Genomic DNA, 23148 nt, shown 5'->3' with positions numbered 1-23148 from the left:
AAATCCATCCGTCTCGCTTCCCTCTCTCAGGAAACTAAATTGTCCTGCCACAGTGTCAGAGCTATTTATATGATCAGGAATGACAGATGAGTCCTGCAAACTCAGTGATTTGCTGTGAGTGTTTAGCTTCGCTGAGGCATACACTTCCATCGCAGGCAATGTCGTTTTGATGCGAGGACACGGACACATTTCTCAGAATATATCATATACTTAAATAACAGCAGTTAAAGGCACAGGCTGGTAAATAACAGAACATGCTTACCACCATGAGGGGATGTCGCTCAGTGGAAGACTGTATGCTTTGCACGTATGAGTTCCTGGGTTCAATCCCCAGCATCTCCAAGCAAACTGGAACTTTCCGTTAGTTTGTTTGCTTGGTTTACCTTAGAACTATTTCAGTGTTGACCTATATCACCTATATTGTTATTATTTAAAAGGCACAAGTACATAGCCAAACACTTATCACCATAAGTGGATGTAGCTCAGTTGATGTAAAAGACAAACTCAGTTACGTTACCCACAATATTTCATGGGATAAGGTTTTCCCTGCAGAGCTCTTTTGGAATGATTTTTTCCGAAGATTAATAACACCATTCATTGAATGAGAAATTTAACCAAGGTCTTGACTCAGTGGTTAAAAATCCCATGGCATTTCTCATACAGATTAGGGGTGTAACCCCAGTGTCCCAGATATATTCTCTCCATTGGCTTTTGCCAATCATGGCCTCCTAATAATCCCCATATATTGAAAATTCAATCAACTATTCTCACCACCCTTAACTGGTGCTGTAGTACTGTGGCTGCCATTGCATCCAAGTGGATGCTGCACACTGGTGGTTGAGGAGAGATCCTCTGATATTATTGTGAAGTGCTTGGAGTGTAAAGTGGTATAAATGGCCCTTCATTTAATTTCCTCAGTGGTAATGATTTTCACCAGGAAGTCTTCTATTAAACAGATTGTAACATGGCCTTTCACTAGCAGTCTTTAAAGCTACAGTCCGCAGTTTTTCCCTCTTTACCCCATCTCTGTTTGAAATCTGTAATTGGAGTTTTTCGCGGAATTATTAACTTTTAACTCACTTCTGGAACCCTTTGGTTGCATGCTATATGCTGAATCAATTTCACCACATTGGCAGAATGAGAAACTTTTTCAAAGTCAAAAGTAGTTAAACCAGACATGCAGCAAAATGACAAGTCAGACACAAGCAAGGATTGATTTGTCAGTTTATTGAGAACTCTTTTGCCCTTGAACCATTACAGGACCAAGGGAGTCCTTTCCTTCCCATTGAATGCCTTTGGAGAAGAAAAAAAGCCAAGTTAAAGAACTTGAATTAAGAGCAGCCTTAGAACGAGCAAACTCTACCAACCTCCATAGGGAGAAGCAGCAAATTCATCATCAGGACCACATGTTGAGTCACAGCAACCACAAACTTGGTCGTTTCCATCAGCAGCAAACCATCTGCAACAATATAAAGACATGGAGCCTTCAACATGAGAAAAGTCATCTTAAGCCCCAAAATAAAAGATAAATCTTACCCATTGGCAAAAGAACAGGATTTGCGCTGAGCATCACTGGGTGCAGAAGCAATAGTTGCTTTCAGGATACATGTTATGTAGATCTGCAAGGGATGACAGACAAGTCACAAAACCAAAGCAGATGGGAGAACTCAAGTTAACTCATTTATAGTACACACAGAAGGACTATTGCCCTCCTGGAACATGAACGCCTCCAGCTGGAACTGGATCTTGTCAGCTTGGGACCGAGGCATGAAGCGGGAGCTGGAAGCTGTAGTTTTGGCATCCACAAAGCACCTGACGACAAAACCATAACAAAGACCAGGTCATGAATGTCAACTGTAGAACTGTAGAGTTACAAAAGGCAATGTAAACAGTCCTACCACATCAAGAACCATGACCTTACCCATGATTCTCAATGAAGGAATATCTCGGAAGAGAGTTCACATCAGGTACTTGAGTGGCCACACAGCGATCCACAAACACACGCAGAGGCACATGATTGTATTGCTTTACAGATGCCTCAATGTTAATAATACCACCCAGGAAATAGGAGTATGAAGGCCTCTCATACATCCAATCATCTACACAACAAAAACAAAATTCAGGCACAGACAACAAAGCAAGAATAAAAGTTAAATTGTATTGAAAGAAAACCTGTACCAACCCATCATGAGCTTCAGGGAGAAGACCAAGACTTCTTCACCAACCTCTGTTGAGGCATAAGGGACCCATGTTGGCCTCAAGGCATCACTGCTTACATTTTGGAGCCTGCAGTTCATGAAAGGACACATTAAATTGTCTCCCAGTTACACAAGAAAGTGCAGAAAGTCACAGAGATCTCCTACCTTTGATAATGGCATTGAACACCAACAACTGCACCATCGGCCCGGGTAATCGGAGTACCTGCAAGCGCCTCAGGGGTGTAGGTAAGAGAGAAGGTGTAGACAAGCTCATCCTCATTCATCTGTAAAAAGATTATGGTTACCAAGAGGGTCATCCCAGAGATTTAATACACGTAAAGACTATGCACTAATATTTCTATGAATAAGAGAAGGAGCACTGTGCAATACGGTGGAATTCCTAAAGAAAGGAAAAAAAAAAAAGTAATTTTATATCACCAGAGCTGCCTTCAAAAGTTCCTGTGTTGCCAGAGATCGTCAAAGGTTTGGAGACATGCACTTTGGATTGAACATGCACACTTTGCTTTTACTGGGTAAAAAAGTTAGAAACTAGCTTTAACACCATTAAGTGTCCAAGATTTATTGTTCTTATTTTGAAGCTCCCTACATACCTTTTGTGAGATAGTTTACATCAGATGTAGGTTTGAAGGGTTATTTAAAGGCTAGTAGCTTGAACATTAAGGATTGCCCCATTCAACTATATAGAACTTAGTCTTAGCTGGCATTGTAAAACCAAGTGAACTGACATTCCTTGAAGGTCCTCTACCACAACAAATAACCCATTAAGATTGATACATTCTTACCATCAGCACACTGTTGCAGTCCTGTAATTCATACTCAAAGATGAGCACTCTTGACCCAGGATCCTGACCAACAACAGGACATCCACCTAAAGACAGACCAGTTGGCTGGATCAACTGACCATTGCTAAAGAAGTCCTGCTGGACCTCTACGAGAACCCGGTTCTCTCCACATTGAACCGCTACACTGTTGGGAGTTACAGGTTGCCTTAACTGGAAGTCCACCGCCACCTCGCTCTGCACCTCTGGAACGATGGGATACCTCCAATCCAAAGGCTTCACTGGACCCTGCAACAGCAGCTTCTCCTGAAGGCCAAAAGGATCCTGTGCAAGGCTTTTGGAGTCGGGACCCAGAGGACTCTGAAACTGAGAAGCCACTTGCAAAGGGTTCCAGAGCCCTAGAGGAGAAAGGGCAGGACTTCTGGAAGCTGGATCTGATTTTGGCCCCATGCTTCTTGGACTATGACTGTTCCTCAAACTTCCCAAGACATCAGGCAGATCAAACACAACAATCGCTACCACTAAGACAACTTTCAGGAACCCCATCCTAACAATCTTTAACACAAACACCTCAACACACACCAGCTCTTGGCTTTCCCATTTTGTACAGCTTTGAGTTAAGGTGGCCCCACCCCTTTTACCTTAATTGATCATTCTTGATTCTCCTCTGGACCTGTAGAGTGTATGTATCTTGGGGAAGCACCAGTCTGCACATTTTTTATGTGCCTGTCCAAATACCAACAATTGCCGTCTTTGTACTTGACCACTTGTCCGCTTACATGACCTACAGTATTTCCGGTCTTTGATTCCCAGCATCTCCAAGCCATGTTGGACTTTTATATCTGGCATAAAGAAAATATTTAAACAAGAAAAAAAACAACAGCTAAATCAGAGGATGTTGCTCAGTGGTAGAGCGCATGCTTTCCATGTTTGAGTTCCTTGGTTCAATCCCCAGCATCTCCAAGCAATGTTGGTCTTTTAAGTCAAAACCATATCCCACATATACATTGTGGATAAAGAAATTAATATTTAAACCAGAATACACTTATCACCATGAGAAGAGGTGTCTCAGTGGTAGAGCTCATGCTTTGCTTGTATGACATCCTGGGTTGCAACTCCAAGCAATAGTCAAAGGCATATATCACATATACATCTTGCATGAAAATAATACCGAAACAAAAGAAAAACACCAGCTGATGTAGCTCAGTGGTAGAGCACATGCTTTGCATCTATGAGGTTCCTGGATTCAATCCTCAGAATCTCCAAGCAATCTGGAACATTCATTACTTTCTTTGCTTGAACCTCAGAACCGCACATGTATGCATTCCACTGTTGACCTTTATCACCCAACATGACATCATGACTTTTGCGTAAACATATATGCCACTTTCAAGTCAGGTGGCGTGTTATCTCTACGCATTTTGAGCTATCCGCGTGTATCCATGTGTCTGCGTATATGTCTACGCCATTAACGTCCGTGTCATTCCGCGTGTCTGTACAGGCAGTCAAATCTCCAGTATTAAATGCCATTAACCCCAGTGATGGTTAAGTTTAGGGATGGGGTTAAGGTAAGTCATATCTTTCTTTTGCTAGGATGGTAAGGGAACAGTCATAAATGCCATTAACCCCAGTGACGGTTAGGTTTAGGGACTGGGTTTGGGTAAGTCATATGTTTATATAACGTTAAGTCAACGGCGTTCATAAACACGCTGAAAGGTGATTATGCGTCTTGATAGCGCGCCAAAAATGGAAATGCAAATTGGCGTGTCATACACACGCTACTTCATGAGATCAGTCTGTATCACCAATAATTTATTTAAATGCACATGTAGGTAAATAGCAGAACAAACTGATCACCAAAAGCAGATGTAGCTTAATTCGTTTAATAGAAAAACTCAACACATCACCAACAATACTTCATGGGATAAGGTTGTCTCTGCAGAGCTCTTTGAGAATGTTTTTTTTTTTGTGCCAGATTAAAAACACCGTCCTTCAGATGAGACATGAAACTGAGGTCCTGACTTCGTGGTTGAAAATCCCATGGCAATTCTTGTTAATGTTACGTGTGGAACCCAGTGTCCTTGACAAATTCCTTCCATTGGCCTTTGCCAATAATTGCCTCCTAATAATCCCCATACATTGAAAATTTAGTCCATGATTCTTCTCACCACCCAGAACTCGTGTGGTGAGTGCACTGGTACCGTTGTACTGTGGCTGCCATTGCATCCAAGTAGATGCTGCACACTGGAGGTTCAGGAGAGATCCCTGATATTGGTAAGTGCTTTGTGTATAGTAGTACAAAAAAATGCAATTTTATTTGCTCAGTGGTAATTGTTTTCACCAGGAAATCTTCTATTAAACAGATTGTTGCATGGCCTTTCACTAGCAGTCCATTTAAAAAATCAAAAGTGTTAATTTTAAACTCCCTATGGTGAAAATTAAGTTATTCACTTCTGGAACCCTTTGGTTGGATTGCATCAGTTTCACCACATTGGCAAAATGAGGCACTTTTTCCAAAGTCAAAAGCAGTTAAATCACACATGCAGCAAAATGACAAGTCAGATACAACCAAGGCTTGATTTTTTTCAGTTTATTGAGAACTCTTTTGCCCTTGAACCATTACAGGACCAAGTGAAGCCTTTCCTTCCCACTGAATGCCTAGAGAGAAGAAAAGCAAGTTGAGCACTTGAATTAAGAGCAACCTTAGAAAGAGCAAACTCTACCAACCTCCATAGGGAGAAGCAGCAAATTCACCATCAGGACCACATGTTGAGTCACAGCAACCACAAACTTGGTCGTTTCCATCAGCAGCAAACCATCTGCAACAAAATAAAGACATGGAGCCTTCAACATGAAGTCATCTTAAACAGAACAACCCCCCCCAAAAAAAATTCTTACCCATTGGCAAAGGAACAGGATTTGCGCTGAGCATCACTGGGTGCAGAAGCAATAGTTGCCTTCAGAATACATGTTATGTAGATCTGGAAGAGATGACAGGTCACAAAACCAAAGCAGATCAGAGAAGAAGTCAAGTTAACTCATATTCGTAGTACATACAGAAGGACTGTTGCCCTCCTGGAACATGAACGCCTCCAGGTGGAACTGGATCTTGTCAGCTTGCGACCGAGGCATGAAGCGGGAGCTGGAAGCTGTAGTTTTGGCATCCACAAAGCACCTGATGAAAAAAACACAAAGAGCAAGTCATGAATGTCAACTGTAGAGCATCAAGCAACTAGACCTTACCCATGACAGTTACAAAAGGCAACATAAACAGTCCTACCACATTAAGAAGTATGACCTTACCCATGATTCTCAATGAAGGAATATCTCGGAAGGGAGTTCACATCAGGTACTTGAGTGGCCACACAGTGATCCACAAACACACGCAGAGGCACATGATTGTACTGCTTCACAGATGCCTCAATGTTAATAACACCACCCAGGAAATAAGAGTATGAAGGCCTCTCATATATCCAATCATCTACACACCAAACAAACAAACAAATTTAGATACAGCCACAATAGTGAGGGTAAAGGTTTATTTTATTGAAAGAACACATGTTCCAACCCATCATGATCTTCAGGGAGAAGACCAAGACTTCTTCACCAGCCTCTGTTGAGGCATAAGGGACCCATGTTGGCCTCAAGGCATCACTGCTTACATTTTGGAGCCTGCGGTTCATGAAATTAAATATTAAAATGGTCTCCCAGTTGCATTAGAAAGTGCAGAACATCACAGAGATCCCCTACCTTTGATAATGGCATTGAACACCAACAATTGCACCATCAGCCCGGGTAATCGGAGTACCTGCAAGCGCCTCAGGGGTGTAGGTAAGAGAAAAGGTGTAGACAAGCTCATCCTCATTAATCTGTAAAAAGATTGTGGTTACCAAAAGGGTCATACCAGAGATGCAACACATAAAGACCATGCACTAATATTTCTATGAATAAGAGAAGGGGCACTGTGCAATATGGTAGAACTATTAAAGAGAAGGGAAAAAAAACAAAAAAACACCAATTAGTCATTTCACATCACCAGAGCTCCCTTCAGAAGCACCCGTGTTGTCAGATATAGTCAATGATTTGCAGATATGCACTTAAGATTGAACATGCATACATTGCTGTTCTTGACCAAAAATTATAGCTTTAACACCATTAAGTGAAAAAGATTTGTTCTTGACTCTAAGCTCCTTCCATACTATTTATTGGATCGTTTACAGAAAATGTTGGTTTGAAGGGTTATTTAAAAGGCAAGTAGCTTGAAAATAAAGGAGGATTTACCCATTCAAATAGATAGAAGTTGGTCTTAACTGGCGTTGTAAAACCAAGTGAACTGACATTCTTTCACAGGTCACCACAAATAATCCAATAAGATTTCAGTTCTTACCATTAGCACACTGTTGCAGTCCTGTAATTCATAGTCAAAGATGAGCACTCTTGACCCAGGATCCTGACCAACAACAGGACATCCACCTAAAGACAGACCAGTTGGCTGGATCAACTGACCATTGCTGAAGAAGTCCTGCTGGACCTCTACGAGAACCCGGTTCTCTCCACATTGAACCGCTACGCTGTTGGGAGTCACAGGTTGCCTTAACTGGAAGTCCACCGCCACCTCGCTCTGCACCTCAGGAACGATGGGATACCTCCAATCCAAAGGCTTCACTGGACCCTGCAACAGCAGCTTCTCCTGAAGGCCAAAAGGATCCTGTGCAAGGCTTTTGGAGTCGGGACCCAGAGGACTCTGAAACTGAGAAGCCACTTGCAAAGGGTTCCAGAGCCCTAGAGGAGAAAGGGCAGGACTTCTGGAAGCTGGATCTGATTTTGGCCCCATGCTTCTTGGACTATGACTGTTCCTCAAACTTCCCAAGACATCAGGCAGATCAAACACAACAATCGCTACCACTAAGACAACTTTCAGGAACCCCATCCTAACAATCTTTAACACAAACACCTCAACACACACCAGCTCTTGGCTTTCCCATTTTGTACAGCTTTGAGTTAAGGTGGCCCCACCCCTTTTACCTTAATTGATCATTCTTGATTCTCCTCTGGACCTGTAGAGTGTATGTATCTTGGGGAAGCACCAGTCTGCACATTTTTTATGCGACTGTCCAAATACCAACAGTTGCCGTCTTTGTATTTGACCACTTGTCCGCTTACATGACCTACAGTATTTCTGGTCTTTAAAACCCAGCATTTCTAAGCAATTTTAAGTTAAAGGCATATGTCACATATAGATCTGGCATAAAGAAAATAGTATTTAAACAAGAAATAAACAACAGCTAAATCAGAGGATGTCGCTCAGTGGTAGAGCGCATGCTTTGCATAAATGAGTTCCTGGGTTCAGTCCCCAGCATCTCCAAGCAATGTGGAACTTGCCATTACTTTCTTTGCTTGTTTCTTAAAGGGTACATATCATGCTTTTAAATCATTCATTTTTACATATAAATCATACCGTTGTGGTCTATATAAAACATAACTGCAATGCTTGGGTCTGAATTCCTCATTATTATAGCTCCACAGGCCCCTTTTCTACCCCTTTTCTGATGTGCGTCTGTGAGCGACCCGTTTCAAAAGGAGATGCGTCACACCCCGCCCGCTCTCCAGGTCGATGAGTTCACGGTCAGTTCAACTCCCCCGTTCGGCCATTATTGTAGTTTGATTACAGATATACGATTATATACGATACCTTCAAAGAACATTTTCACACTTTAATAAAATGTCAACAACAGAAGACTTTTCCATCAAGCCTTACATATTCCAGCCAGAGCGAGCGAGTTGATAAAGACGACGACGAACCTGCAGAACAACCTCTTCATATGGATATATTGGTATGTGAGTTAACTGTTTTGTGTTATTAGTGAAAGTCGACTATTTCTCTTGTTAAAACGAGCACACTGACAAGATAAATGACTACGGTCTTATCTTACCACAAAAAAATCTGTATTGATAATATGATACGTTTAGAAAAGCATCAGAAAACAACGCAGCTAAATGACCATTGATGAAAAAATCTGAACAGGTTGAAAAATATGACCAAAACAGAATATAAAGATATAAACGAATCACCTGAAGAGAATAATTTAATCTTTTCTGTAATTATAACCACTCCAAATATACAACAAAATGCATTTAAGGGCTAAAAAAGTGGATTTTGCATGATATGTCCCCTTTAAGCATCTGAACCACATATGTGTGCATTCTAGTGTTGATCTTTATCACCTATAAATTTTGATTTAAAGGTAGGTACTTAAAGGTAGTGTAGGCCAGAATTTAGAAAAAAAACTTTTTTTCCCAAATTTCTTTAAACGTTCTGTATATTAATGCATAATTAAAATCTAAGTACTCTGAAAAAGAAAGTATAAAAATCGAGTGTCTGTAGACCTCTCACGACTGTTTAAAAGACAGCTCATTATTTCCATTCCGACTCCGAGCTGAGCTGAAGACCAGAGACTAGCGGAGAAGAGAGGAAGGAGTGCATGTAGTGACATCATGTCAGAAACACATGTAAATAAAAAAATCTAACTATCATTATGAAGATAAACAAATAAGTTGTATTTTATTACTCACTATCAAGCTAGCATATTGATATTGGTAAAGTTCACGATATATATTTATTGATTCGCTAACGAGCTAGTTATCTATAAGGCAAAGCTAAAAACAGGTTGCATGATACACGTTTTTCCATTGCACTGTGATGAAGATGAATTTCGTAGTGTTGTAGTACTCGAGACTCGGACTCGTCTCGGACTCGGTCTCGAGACCATATTTTAATGGTCTTGGTCTTGTCATGGACTCGTGTCCATTTGGACTCGGAATTGACTCGTACTCGAACATTTTTTTTTTAGGACTCGGAATTATTCCCGAGTCCACTCGAGTTCAATGAAAAATATTTTTCATGATTATTAATATATGTGAATAAAATATTTCTTTAAATTGATTGACACGCCCAGTGATTGGTGATTTTCTAGTGCGCAACTGCGCATGACAAATTGTAATAAAATTACTTTTAACACCACCTACTATGTGGCCTTTTTACCCTAAACTGATCATATTTTTAAACTCTAAGTAAATTCAGTAAAAAAAAAAAAAAAAAGGATTTCTCTAAGTAAATAAAAGTAAATTAGGTAATCAACCCTCACTGGTCTCGGTCTCGACTCGGACTCGACCGTCTCTGGTCTCGGACTCGACTCTCTATGGACTCGGTCTTGACTCGGACTCGACTCTCTATGGACTCGGTCTTGACTCGGACTCGACTCTCTCTGGTCTCGGTGTCGACTCGGACTCGAGTGAGGTGGTCTCGACTACAACACTGGAATTTCGTGTAAGATTCATAACATATAGCCTATGGTGTTGTGCATGTAAGAGTTTTCTTGATGAAAGCATTGTTGATTCTGATGAGGACTACACTTCCGAGACAAGTAAGTTACCCATAGACAGTATAAGAAAGCAAGTACCGCATCGTCAGCTCGAGGACAGATCCGTGGTCGAGGGCGAAGCAGAGGAGGTCGTGCTATTAGGGTCCGAGGAAGTAACTCCTTTTTTATGATCTTCTTGACCTGTTTTCTGGATTTGCCCTGGAGTGTCTGGGGTCTGTTTGGATTGTTTGCCTGTGTTTTGACCTCTTTCCTGTTTTTGTAATACAATTTCGGATGACCCTTAATAAATTGGATCCTCAGCCTTTGCTTCTCTGAGCAGTTCGTAAAAGAAACAGAGAGCGAATTCTCCGAAAATGATGCCCCATTGTTATTCTCTGTAGGCTCTGCATGCAAATTTAAGATAATTGATGAAAAGAAAACAGGAATGCATAATCAGACTAATTTGCAGCACTCACTTCATTTCTTATTTAGCACTGAGCACTCGTGGCTCTAAAGAATGAACCGCTGATGAGAAGGAAGTGTGTGATTCAGAGTCAGCTGAAGTTTCTCAAGACACAATTCATATTTAGGACAAGTCTAAGCTAAGAAAAGAAAAAATAGGAAAATCAGAGTGAAGACTTTTAAGACCACCAAGATTGTAAAAATTGTCCTAATAAAACTAAAACAATTTTACTGCATGTACTTAATGGAATTATAGATTATGTGTGAGATAAAACAGGAACACAGCCAGTGTTAGTTACTGTAATTTAATTACTTTTCCATTGAAATTGTAAAGTCAGGGATTACTCTTCATTTATCTGTAATTTAATTACAGTTACTTCTGATGTAATTGAGGCAAATACTGTGTATAGATCAATCTGATCTCACAGCGATTCGTATGCATTTTATGAGGTGTCTAAATCGTACGACCGCACTCGTACAAATTCGTATGAATTATAGTAAAATATGTATGAAAAAAGTGTGAAATGTCATGAGATCAGACATAAAACAATAGTGGGTTTAACATCAAAATGTATTGTCTGATGCTAAAAACTATGTTTTTATAATGTAACCTTCTCCACCTTGGTCAGTTTAAGGATAATTCATGCAATTTTATTGTATTTATTTGAAAGAATTAATTATTCAGCTGGTTGAGATTGATATGGGATTTTGAAAGTAATTAGTAATTAAAAGTAATGAAATACTTTTTAAAGAGAGTAATTAGTACAGTAATATAATTACACTGTTGAAGAAGTAATTAGTAACTAGTAATTAACTACTTTTTTAGAGTAACTTACCCAACACTGAACACAGCCATGTTTCATCTATAAAAAAAATTAAAAAAATTAAGTAAACATCAAAAATAGTCCAGAACGAAGCAGGATTTGTTTAACCTCTAACCATGTATAAATTTAAGTATAAATAAAAATAATAAAAGTGATGCATAAACTTCAATAATTGTAAATATTAAAACCACTGCCCAGATGTATGCTTAACTAATTAAATAACCAATGTAAAAGTAAAATGACAGATTTACACTGTATTCTCAGACATTTGAGCCCACTATACATCAGTTGATCACGCTTGTAAATGCCTCATATGATCACTAGCTCTCTTGTTATGATCATCTGTTGTATTAACAACACAGAAAGCGAGATGAATTTAGAGTCATGTTCTGTGAATGCATTATTGTTGAATGCTCTCTCCTTCAGCACAGTCACTGAAGGGCGACGCTGGCCATCATAACGGAGACAGCATGACTGAGACTCAAAGGCGATGTGTCCTTCCAGCTCCATCTGTGTTGTACACGGATGAAAGAATCCCACACATTAGGGCTGCTCTTCAAACCACTCCTTTAAAAGTATAGGTGAAATGTGAGGCTCACTCCATCAGGATCAAAATGGCATCTGAGCATATGCTCCGATAAAATAATCTCATTTTGCAATAGACTGATGGAAAAAAAACAACTAAACAGCAATGTCCTGTTAGGTGGGTGACATGGTGCTTGCTAAAAATGATAGTCTGCACATGTTGCAAAATCAATTCACAAGTAAATCATGTTCACACTAATGCATTCACATTACCATTGGAATGCTACTTCCGCCGCGTCACCGGAAGTTTCACCCACTTTATTTTTTACAGGAGCGCCCCCCGGAAACTTGTGGATAGATTCCTCTGTCGCGTCTGTTGTAAAATAAATCGACAGCGCATTCATTTTAATATACAAACAGAACTGCAATCAAGGCATTTGTCGATCGGAAAGATATTTTTGCCGTCCTTCCTACATGATTCGGGAAAAGTGTAACTTATCAGGTGGCTCTGACGGTCGTTAAGAAGATGGGATATAATGAAAAGCCTGTGGTCGTTGTGGTTTCTCCTTTGGTGGCATTCATGAAGGAGTACGTAAAAGAAGCAACACTCGTTATTTAACTTCTAAAATAAGTAAAGTTAGGCTACGTTCTGTATTTGACAACTGTATGCAAAGTAGCTGACTTACTGCGTTGCTCTGATTGGTTGTAGGTTTACCGACTATCCAATTGAGTGCAGAGTTGTTGTTTTTTTCCTGGTTCGGTTAAGACACGCCTCATAATCAAAGCCGATAGGAAAATGAGTATGACGAAGTCAGGCTATTATCATACATTATATTCAACATTATATATAGTAGTTTACCGTAGTACTGACACTCAATTTTTTCTTACAAAGTAATTTTCATTTTGCATGAACTATACACAATCCTTATTGTTACATTTTTATATTGCGATATATTGTGACACCCCTATTTGCAAGCATTACTGAAATTACGGTGGTGATCTAGAAATCATTTGCACAGTCATACATCTGACCTGTGTTTGGGTCAAAGCAAATGAAGTGTGTGCTCACCAGAGCCGTGTGTGTGCGCGCGTGTGTGTTTGTGTGAGTGATGTTCTTTTCCACCTTCAAATTATATTAGCAGAAACGGTAATGATCCCTCTCTGTACTCATCCTATCCTAGAGGACACACACCTGACCCAGCACGAGAACACACTCCATTAGAAAAGCAAACAGGGGTTTTTTACACACAACCTTAAGTAGGTTTCCACTTTTCCCCACGGCGGTACACAGACACAGCTGTTTGCTCAGCCGGCACTGATAAGCCTGTGCAGAAAACAATGGACAACTGGAAAGTGTGTTAAATTAGCACATTTGCTACACTGATCATGTGAACTCCGTCATGATTCTCGCGTCATTGTGAATCACATGATGCAGTGGAGCTCTGCTGGGGTTAAAGGTCAGAGGTCAAGCCTGCGGGTGTGTGAAGCAGCAACAGTGACACTGAGGCCTTCTGACAGCAGAGCTCTTAGCAGAGAGGTGTGAGGATTAAAACCTCCCGTCTGTCCCTGTACGACCTCTTTTCATGTTAAGGAATTGATTTGATTAATTATTACTCACTTCTAATTTGTTACATTTAATTAATAATATTGCTTGTAATCTGTTGCCACATTTTTTTTGATCAGATAAAGCATATTCATTTTTACAGTGTAGTTTTCCAAATGGAGAATTGTCATACACACTCAAAACGTTATTCATGAAACATGAGCAGAACAAACAATGGCTATATAGGCTTATTATATTGATATTTTCAACCTACAGGGGTAAAAAAAAACAGCATAAGTAAGTATAAATGACATTTTTAATATAGCCATCAATAATTCAAACACACTCCTCTGGTTGTGTAAGAGCCTGACTCATATGCCAGCGTGTGCCCTGTCGCTCCTCGCTGTAGGTCAGCAGATCCTCATTAGCCAGTGCGGAGTGTTAAGGAAAAACAAATGAGTGGGATGTTACAAATACTAATTCGACACGCTGAGCACAAGGAAAGCCGGTGTGATTATTGAGCTGAATGTTGGCACGCTCCGCGACGCTGATGAAACACTCGCTGTTCAATACCCTCTTCAGGATACACGCTTAATCAGACATCTGCCGAATGAATGACGCTCTCATAAACGACATTTGGCTGCACTCAAAACAAACCGTGCATTAAACACAAGCCGGGCTGTAAAACCACGAGCAAAAGGTGCCTAGACGTCCGCATTTAAAGGAATATCGCCAGCAAGAACACAAGCAGCTCGATGTCACAGTCTTCGTCTGCACCATCCTGTCTGCGTCTCCAGCACTACACTTCCCAGGATCCTCTTGTCTCCACACCTGAACTCACTCCCTCATCAGCCTCCCGTTCAGCGTCCTGTATTCATCTGTTTCACCTGTTTTCACCTCGTTTAGTTTGATTCCTGTGTGTATTTAGTTCCTTCCCATTCAGTCTGTCCTGGTCGGTCAATGTTGATGTTACCCTTCCGTGTCGTTCCTTCTTCTGCCTACACTCCACCGGCCCCGTGACAGATTGACCGACCCCAAAGGAAAAAAAGATGGACATTCCTGCAGTGGCTCTTCTTTGCCTGGATCAGGAGGACCGTTCCCTGGAATCCCATACACGGGACTTTCTGGAGTTGGCGTGCCTGACTCACTATTCTGACCACTCGCTGAGTGAGTTTTACATCGCCAGCCTCAGCGAGCGGTCCCGGGCACGCCTCCCAGGGAACGGTCCCGATGATTTCGCCGCCTGTGTGGAGTGGGTGCTGGTGTGCTGTGGGTCTCCATTCACCGTGGAGAAAGTCACCAGCACCACTCCCAAGCTCGAGCTCTCCACTCTGCTGGTTCCGTCCAGCCCTCCAGAGTCTGTATGCTCTTCACTGCTGGTTCCGTCCAGCTCTCCAGAGACCGTCCAGCCAGCGCCAGAGACCGTCCAGCCAGCGCCAGAGACCGTCCAGCCAGCGCCAGAGACCGTCCAGCCAGAGCCCGAGACCGTCCAGCCAGAGCCCGAGACCGTCCAGCCAGAGCCCGAGACCGTCCAGCCAGAGCCCGAGACCGTCCAGCCAGAGCCCGAGACCGTCCAGCCTGCGCCAGAGACCGTCCAGCCAGCGCCAGAGACCGTCCAGCCTGCGCCAGAGACCGTCCAGCCAGAGCCCGAGACCGTCCAGCCGGAGCCCGAGACCGTTCAGCCAGAGCCCGAGACCGTTCAGCCAGAGCCCGAGACCAGGATCCCACCCAGCCTCCCTCTCCCACCTCCTCCCGTCACGCAGCCGTCAGCCCTTCCGTCTGCCAGCTCCCCTGACCCAGCCTGGTCATGGGATCCCAGGTCTTCGCCTCACACCTCCTCCATCTGGACACTTCCTCGGCCCCCGGTCCCATCGGCTCCCCCGTGGCTGCTACCTCCCTCAGCTCCTCCATGGTCCCACAGTCCACCAGCTCGGTCAGGCTCCCTCGTCCCTCCGAACTCCCTGCACTCCCTCGTCATCCTCCCGTCACCTATGGACTTCCTTCCTCTGGCTCCGCCCCGTCATGTCACCCCCCCGGTTCTGTCGGACTCCTCACTCCCTCCAGTCACCCGTCAGCCCTCACGCCCTCTGACCTCACCGTGTCCCTCTGTGCCCCTGTCAGCACTTCTGTCACCATAGCCTGCGGTGTCCCCTTGCTCCCTCGGTCCCTCCTCAGCACCCATCGTCGTCTGTCCCTCAGCTACACCCTGGTCTCCTCTCCCATCCGCTCCGCCCCTGTCAGTCGGCCCCCTGGTGTTGTCAGCCCCACTACCATCGGCTCCACCAGGGGTCCTCCCTCCAGCTGCTCCGCCCTGGTCTCGCCCTCATCATGCTCCGCCCTGGTCTCGCCCTCAGCCGGCTCCGCCCTGGTCTCGCCCTCAGCCTGCTCCGCCCTGGTCTCACCCTCAGCCTGCTCCGCCCTGGTCTCGCCCTCAGCCTGCTCCGCCCTGGCCACGCCCTCAGCCTGCTCCGCCCTGGCCACGCCCTCAGCCTGCTTTGCCCTGGGGACGCCCTCAGCCTGCTCCGCCCTGGCCACGCCCTCAGCCTGCTCCGCCTTGGTCTCGCCCTCAGCCTGCTCCACCCTGGCCACGCCCTCAGCCTGCTCCGCCCTGGCCACGCCCTCAGCCTGCTCCGCCCTGGCCACGCCCCGCCCAGCCCCCAGTTCGTCCCCCCTCCTTCCTCTGTTATGCGGCGTGAGGTCACGCCTCCCGGGAGGGGGGAGTTCTGTCACAGTCTTCGTCTGCACCATCCTGTCTGCGTCTCCAGCACTACACTTCCCAGGATCCTCTTGTCTCCACACCTGAACTCACTCCCTCATCAGCCTCCCGTTCAGCGTCCTGTATTCATCTGTTTCACCTGTTTTCACCTCGTTTAGTTTGATTCCTGTGTGTATTTAGTTCCTTCCCATTCAGTCTGTCCTGGTCGGTCAATGTTGATGTTACCCTTCCGTGTCGTGAGTGTTTCCTGCCTGTACCCGTGCCTGTTGGCGATTCTGAGTTAAATTAAAGTGTTTGCATTGGAGCATTCGCCTCTTGTTCTCCTTCTTCTGCCTACACTCCACCGGCCCCGTGACACTCGATCAATGAAAAGGCCATTAAGCTTAACAAACCTGCAAGATCTATAAACTCTATTGACTATTGAAAATAAATAAAAGCTCAACTGGGGTAACGGATCGAGGTGTTTGCTCGTGCATGTGTGTGCGTGAGCGTTTGAGAGGTGTTCGTGTGCGTATAGGTATTGAAGATAACACAGGAGTGTGTGTCAGGGTTGTGTACATCGACGTAACACTAGGGGTGTCACGATTTCGATATTAAATCGAAATTGATCGAAATTAATTCAATGGTATCGAAATCGAAATAAAAAATGGTATCGTCGATACTGCCACGCCCCATGTCGCGTCCGTGATGGAAAGTTCAGATCGTTTTACTGACTCTATTGTTCAATCTCGTCCATCAAAATTAACTAAACTTTTTTTCTAGTCATTTCAGGGGCTTTAAATGTTATACTATTAAGTTATGTTACTTGTTTTTGTTATATTTTAAATTTGGCAATGGTGTAGTGTACATTGTGAACAAATTTATATTGCATAATGCATAAATGTGTAGTCTAAAAATTGCATAGCAATCTGCGCTTTACATTTTTTACATTTTTTTTTTAAATCGAGAATCGAATTGAATCGTGACCTTAGAATCGATAACTTAATCGAATCGAGGATTTGGAGAATCGTGACACCCCTACGTAACACACTGCTTTATCGTTGTAGAAACTAACCAACGAGTCACGACTGTTTCCCGAAATGTACGTTTTTTTTTTAGCTTTTAGTAAAAATATGTTAGCCTTAAAGGGATACCGAGTCGTGGTATCGTGCTGTGGTATTCCGCCATACAATATACTGTATACTGTGTATACATATTTATGCGATCGCTGAATTCAATGCAAAATCAGCCAAAGTCCGCATATTTATGCGGGGGCCGCATTTTTTCAAATATGCCGCACTTTCGCCGCATAAATTGCAGATTTCCGTGCAAAATACGCGGGGTTTGCATGATTTCATAATCCTCGCATTTTCATTGCAAAAAAGTCCAGACAGACTCACGGAGGCGATTAACATCTCACAAATCGAACTCGTATAACTGTCTGTCACACGTTCTACCGTCACATCGTTACTTAATAAATAACATAAGATAAAAGAAGTAGCATCAAACAGAATTTACCTGCACACATGGGGTGTTCGAGGCGCACACAATTCAACAGGGAGCGCGCAACTCTTAAAGGGGCCACACCTTATTTACACTCTTTACAGTCTGAAAAAAAAATAAAACAAGATGAGAAATGAAATATTCCCAGCACTTTCTGTGATGTAGTATGCTTGCTTATCAAAGGAAGTAATAAGAAATGGCTCTTTACATTAAGGTAGTAGCTTAGTGAGAACAGGGTGTTGGGGGAATCATTTTTTTTCTCTTTTTCATCAAACCGCAGTTTTTTTCATCAAGTTCCCGCAATTTTTGCAAGTTCCCGCAATTTCATCACATAAAATTGCATAAATGTCCCGCATATTCCATCGCATTTTTTAAGAAAACGGGCCGCGTAATCAAGGATTTTTGCCCGTAACAATCACAAAAAACTTTTCTGGAAGGACTGACTTGTGTGACCGTCCTAGGTTGAGTTACTCTGCTCGTGTAACTATATTTAAATAGGGAAAACGTGGACGTGTTTGGTTGCTTCTCTGCTTGGCCCATATTGATTGAACTGGGCTTGTTAAGTGCTATCAAGGTGTCTCGTGCGCCAGAGCGATTGAGTGCACGCACTGAGACGACAGAGGTATGTATCAACTCATCTTCTTAGTTAAGGGAATAACATAGTTTAATATGAAAAAACGGTGGAGTATCCCTTTAAGATGATGTGTTCCAAAACAAAGTCAAAATTCGCATTTAGGAGATATGAGCATTCATAACTTACAGTCTCTCAGGGATCAGGGATTTTATGACATCATCTTAGACTTCAGCTTCCTATCACATCTTCTGTCCAATCAAATGCTCTCCAGGATCTGAAGCTCCGCCCCCTCTGCTATAAACACCACCTGGTCGAAGCAATCATTGACACGTCACAAAGCAACATGTGTTGGAGTGTGTGTTCGGTTGCTCAAACGCTCGTGTTTTATTCTGTTTTCCAACTGAAACATCTCTACTATTGAATCAGCTCTCAGATTCACTTCCATGGTGGTGTCAGTCTGTGAGGGAAGCTAAATGCTATTGGCTATTTAAAAAGAGGGAGGAGCCATTCAATAAGTCCCGCCTTAGCTGGAGTCAAGTTGAAATGACGTCAACGAATCATTCAAAGCTGCGCGTGACTTTAAACTCAGTTTTTAAACCTATCCTTGTCGTGTAAACGTACCCTTAATCCACACCCAGATAGTAAACTGACATTGAATCAACGTGGAAACATGACATCGAAACAACGTTGATCTGACATTGTTTTGCTCATCGAATTAACGTTAAACCAACGTCGGACGCGTCATTCTTTCAAAACTAACGGAAAATCAACTTGAAATCAACGTTGTTTCAACCAATTTTCGATTTTCATTTAGCTTTGAAGAATGCCGCGTCTGACGTTGGTTCAACGTTAATTCGATGAGCAAAATCAACGTTGTTTCGATGTCATGAGAGACGTCGTTTCCACGTTGATTCAATGTCAGTTTGCTGTCTGGGCAGCTTTCTCCATATAACGTTATTTTTCTGACATGCCACTGTAATGAACAGAGCACACCTTCACTGCTTTTGTTTTCTGATATCTGATGTTTGATTGCCCTTATACACACACTCCTTACGCATGCACTTATGCACATCCTCACTCTTCAAAAGCAGCGTTGCTACAATATATAGGCTAAAATGCATACATATTTCAATGGGATGAAAGATACAGAAAGCTGGTTTGCTTATGTATTTGAGTCCACATGCCATTTGAACAATAAACTGTTTCTAAATGCCGTCTGAGAGTTAGTTAGTTTCACTAATCATCAAGTGTATGGCTACTTAAGATACTCGCCTAATGCCTTTGGGAAACACTCATTGTTTATTGAGATGTAGATGTAATACTTCATAAACCACCTGTAATGCTTCGCTGTTTGACTAAATAAGAAAATAGAAGCCTTTAAACATATTAAAAGGAAATTATGGCATGCTTAAAAAAACATTTGTTTTCTGGAGAGACTTTAGTTTGTCTAGCTCTAATCAGACAGTAATAATCAAATACTGATCATCTGGCTTTCATTAGGCATCAGTCTCGTCCTTCTTTATGACTCTGACCTCTGATCACTCTATACTTTTGTGATTTTGTGATGTTTTTCTATAAAATAAAATACGAATAAAGCATGCAAGTTATTTATGAACAAGATTTAATTTAGGCGATTGCATTGAATTTGATATGGCAAAGCTTCACTGTCAGACGATTTGAGGAGGAGGATATTTGCTTTATTTCCTCCATAAATCTCTCCTGTTTAAGTAAACGTCTGTATACTAAATGCAAATGGGCTTTCATCTTTTGTGTGGATTATTTGGTTTAATGTGAAAAACATCTCTGTGTTCATCAAAACATTAAAAAACACATTATTTACACCGTTTGCATCTGCAAACTGTCCGTTACGCATTTTTTCCTTGTTAATGTCAATGTTTCTGACATGTTAATGCATTTCTATTGTAATCTTACCATTATATTTAGTGCTACAATAACATGTGCTTTCTGATTTTTGCATGATGATGAACTGCATTTTAAGTAATTCGACATTTTGACACAGTGGCCGTAGTTAAAGTCGCCATGAAAGTGACGTCTTTTCTCCTCTATTGTGTCGTATATCGAATAAAACGCTTTGGGCGGGGCTTGATTGTGTCTGTGGGGAATTTATTGGATAGTTGTGCTTTGCTATTGGCTGATCTCATGTGAGTGACAGGTTGCCCCGCCCACATCATCAGAGAAAAGAAGAGACGCTGCAAGAGGAACTTATTCTGATTCAAGATTACCAGGAACATCGATTCAACACAATAATGATGTCCATGGATGAATCATACATAAACACTGCAATATTATATAAAAAAAATAACAAGAATTGATTTTAAACTCATGGTTCATTAACCGCTGTGATGAGGTCAGCTGAATAACTGTCGTATGTTGTTATTCTTGAGTGAAGCACAAAAGGTGATATTCTGATGACTTTGCATGCAATTTTCATCCATCAAACCTTAGGTCATGGTGACCAGGGCGGCAGCATCGAAATATTCTGTATGGCTCATGCATGCCACGTCTTCTGAAGGCTTTCAAACACAAATTCTGTTCCTCAGCATGTTGGAAGGACATGAGTGGGTGAGTAAATAATGGGTTAACTATCACTTAAAACATTTTTAACAAGAGTGATTCCCACTTGCATATCATCTTTATGATTTTGAAAATGTCCACAACATTGTTTCTACCGTCCATGTGTATAAAGGGCACGTGTGTGGGTCATGTTTGTCTGACTCAACACTTGAGATCTTTCCACTGGATTCTTTTCCTCTAATTACTGCTCTTCTAGAAAGCAGAGAAATGAAATATCAGTCCCAGCCCTGAGCACGGTTCAGCATCAGCACTTAATTGCTTTACTTAGGCTTGTTATTCTTGCTATGTTTAATTGGTTGTCATGACAGAGAAGCCACCGTGACAGAAGAAGATTAGAAGAGCCAAGAGAAGTGAAGCTCCACGTCAGCCGGCCTGCGCTGCTGCATTACACGTGTTACTGGACTCGTGTGTTCTGGTCCAACAAAAGTTACTCAACCAATAAAAGTTAATTTATTTCACTCATTCAACTTGAAAAGAAGAAACTAATATATTATATAGACTCATTACATGCAAAGTGAGATATCTCAAGCCTTTATGTGTTATAATTTTGATGATTATGACTTCACAATAGGGCTATTCTAATTTTGAATTTGGGGTTTTCATAAGCTCTAAGACATAATCATCACAATTATAACAAATAAAGGCTTGAAATGTCTCACTTTGCAATGTAATGAGTCTATATAGTATATTAGTTTCACATTGTGAATTCATGTTGAATTACTTCACTTTTGCACGATATTCTAATGTTTCGAGTTTCACCTAAGTTTGGATAGTGCATGTTCACGTCTATTCTCATCATGAAAAAGTATCACATGTGAGCATCAGTGTTGGGTGTAACTAATTACTAAGTAATTAGTTACTGTATTTTAATTACTTTTCCATTGAAAATGTAAAGTACGGGATTACTCTTCATTTATCTGTAATTAAATTACCGTTACTTCTGGTGTAATTGAGGTAAATACTGTGTCCGATCTCACAGCGATTCGTATGCATTTTATGAGGTGTCTAAATAGTACGACCGCACTCGTACAAATTCGTATGAATTATTGTAAAATATGTATGAAAAAAGTGTGAAATGTCATGAGATCAGACATAAAACAATAGTGGGTTTAACATCAAAATGTATTGTCTGATGCTAAAAAGTATGTTTTTATAATGTAGATAGATAAAGATAATTCATGCAATTTTATAGTATTTATTTGAAAGAATTAAAACAGATTCATGTCTGTCCTTGTATTATTCAGCTGGTTGAGATTGATATTGGATTTTAAAAGTAATTAGTAATTAAAAGTAATTAAATACTTTTTTAGAGAGAGTAATTAGTATAGTAATCTAATTACACTGTTGAAGAGGTAATTAGTAACTAGTAATTAATTACTTTTTTAGAGTAACTTACCCAACACTGGTGAGCATATTTAAATAGTGATGCGAGATATTAGTCTTATTAGTCTTATTTGTCTCAGTTGTCACCGTGGAACTGTGTGCTCTGATCGCTAGGCAAAACCCACTCATCGATAGGCTACTAATGTGGATCTGATGTACGAAAAAGAAGTATATTTCAAGTTCATTTTATGTAGTATACTTAAGTAATGTTCAAGTATATTTTTAAGTATACATTGTGTAGTAAATATACTAATGTCACTATGTACTAGTAGTAAACAGTGTTGTGCAAGTTACTTCCAAACTGTAATACATTAGGTATTACTTGTTACTGTTTTTTAAAAGTAATTCATTACCTTACAATATTACTGTCCCAGAATTGTAATGCGTTACATTACTCATGTATTACTTTTGAGTTACTTTCACCAAAATAACTAAGTAGAACTTAACTTTTGGGCTGTAACGAAATGCAATATGAAACCGAAATCGCGATTCGCCACACGACTCAGATCCACGAACCTACAGAATCGCGACACACCTCATCCAACTCCAGCGCTATTCTCCTTACCGTCCAGATCCAATGCTGCATTGCTGCCTTATCTTTAAATTAGGCTATTAGTATTATTTGAAGTTAACATTATAAAATACGTAGACCTACACCACAAAACTAGTCCAGCATTATGAACAT

At 41.5% G+C, this 23148-nt stretch overlaps 2 protein-coding genes across 2 annotated transcripts; both read right to left on the bottom strand.

Moving 5' to 3' along the window:
* Positions 1–1207: 1207 nt before the first annotated feature.
* LOC120492376 (zona pellucida sperm-binding protein 3) lies at positions 1208–3635 on the bottom strand. Its single transcript, XM_039690627.2, has 8 exons — positions 3002–3635; positions 2364–2482; positions 2183–2286; positions 1922–2099; positions 1695–1812; positions 1537–1619; positions 1368–1459; positions 1208–1293 (listed from the first exon to the last, which is right to left on the bottom strand). Exons 1-8 carry the CDS (start codon positions 3542–3544, stop codon positions 1226–1228), a joined length of 1305 nt encoding a protein of 434 aa, XP_039546561.2. The 5' UTR covers positions 3545–3635; the 3' UTR covers positions 1208–1225.
* Positions 3636–5572: 1937 nt separating this feature from the next.
* LOC120492305 (zona pellucida sperm-binding protein 3) lies at positions 5573–8006 on the bottom strand. The gene is made up of 8 exons (XM_039690528.2): positions 7386–8006; positions 6749–6867; positions 6567–6670; positions 6302–6479; positions 6056–6173; positions 5897–5979; positions 5726–5817; positions 5573–5656 (listed from the first exon to the last, which is right to left on the bottom strand). Exons 1-8 carry the CDS (start codon positions 7926–7928, stop codon positions 5589–5591), a joined length of 1305 nt encoding a protein of 434 aa, XP_039546462.2. The 5' UTR covers positions 7929–8006; the 3' UTR covers positions 5573–5588.
* Positions 8007–23148: the final 15142 nt, after the last annotated feature.

Source organism: Pimephales promelas, chromosome 11 (genome assembly GCF_988280905.1).
Source record: "Pimephales promelas chromosome 11, fPimPro1.hap1.1, whole genome shotgun sequence".
Lineage (NCBI taxonomy): Eukaryota > Metazoa > Chordata > Actinopteri > Cypriniformes > Leuciscidae > Pimephales > Pimephales promelas.
This window is presented reverse-complemented; position numbering and strand designations above follow the sequence as displayed.

Coding starts and splice junctions, on each gene's coding strand:
- LOC120492305 (XM_039690528.2), bottom strand. CDS start 7,928: ATGGGGTTCCTGAAAGTTGTCTTAGTGGTAGCGATTGTTGTGTTTGAT. Junction 6,174..6,301: donor TCCTTCATTGAGAATCATGG/GTAAGGTCATAC, acceptor TTTTTTCATCAG/GTGCTTTGTGGATGCCAAAA. Junction 5,818..5,896: donor TCCTGTTCCTTTGCCAATGG/GTAAGAATTTTT, acceptor ATTTTGTTGCAG/ATGGTTTGCTGCTGATGGAA.
- LOC120492376 (XM_039690627.2), bottom strand. CDS start 3,544: ATGGGGTTCCTGAAAGTTGTCTTAGTGGTAGCGATTGTTGTGTTTGAT. Junction 2,287..2,363: donor GTTCAATGCCATTATCAAAG/GTAGGAGATCTC, acceptor CATGAACTGCAG/GCTCCAAAATGTAAGCAGTG. Junction 1,813..1,921: donor TCCTTCATTGAGAATCATGG/GTAAGGTCATGG, acceptor TTTTGTCGTCAG/GTGCTTTGTGGATGCCAAAA.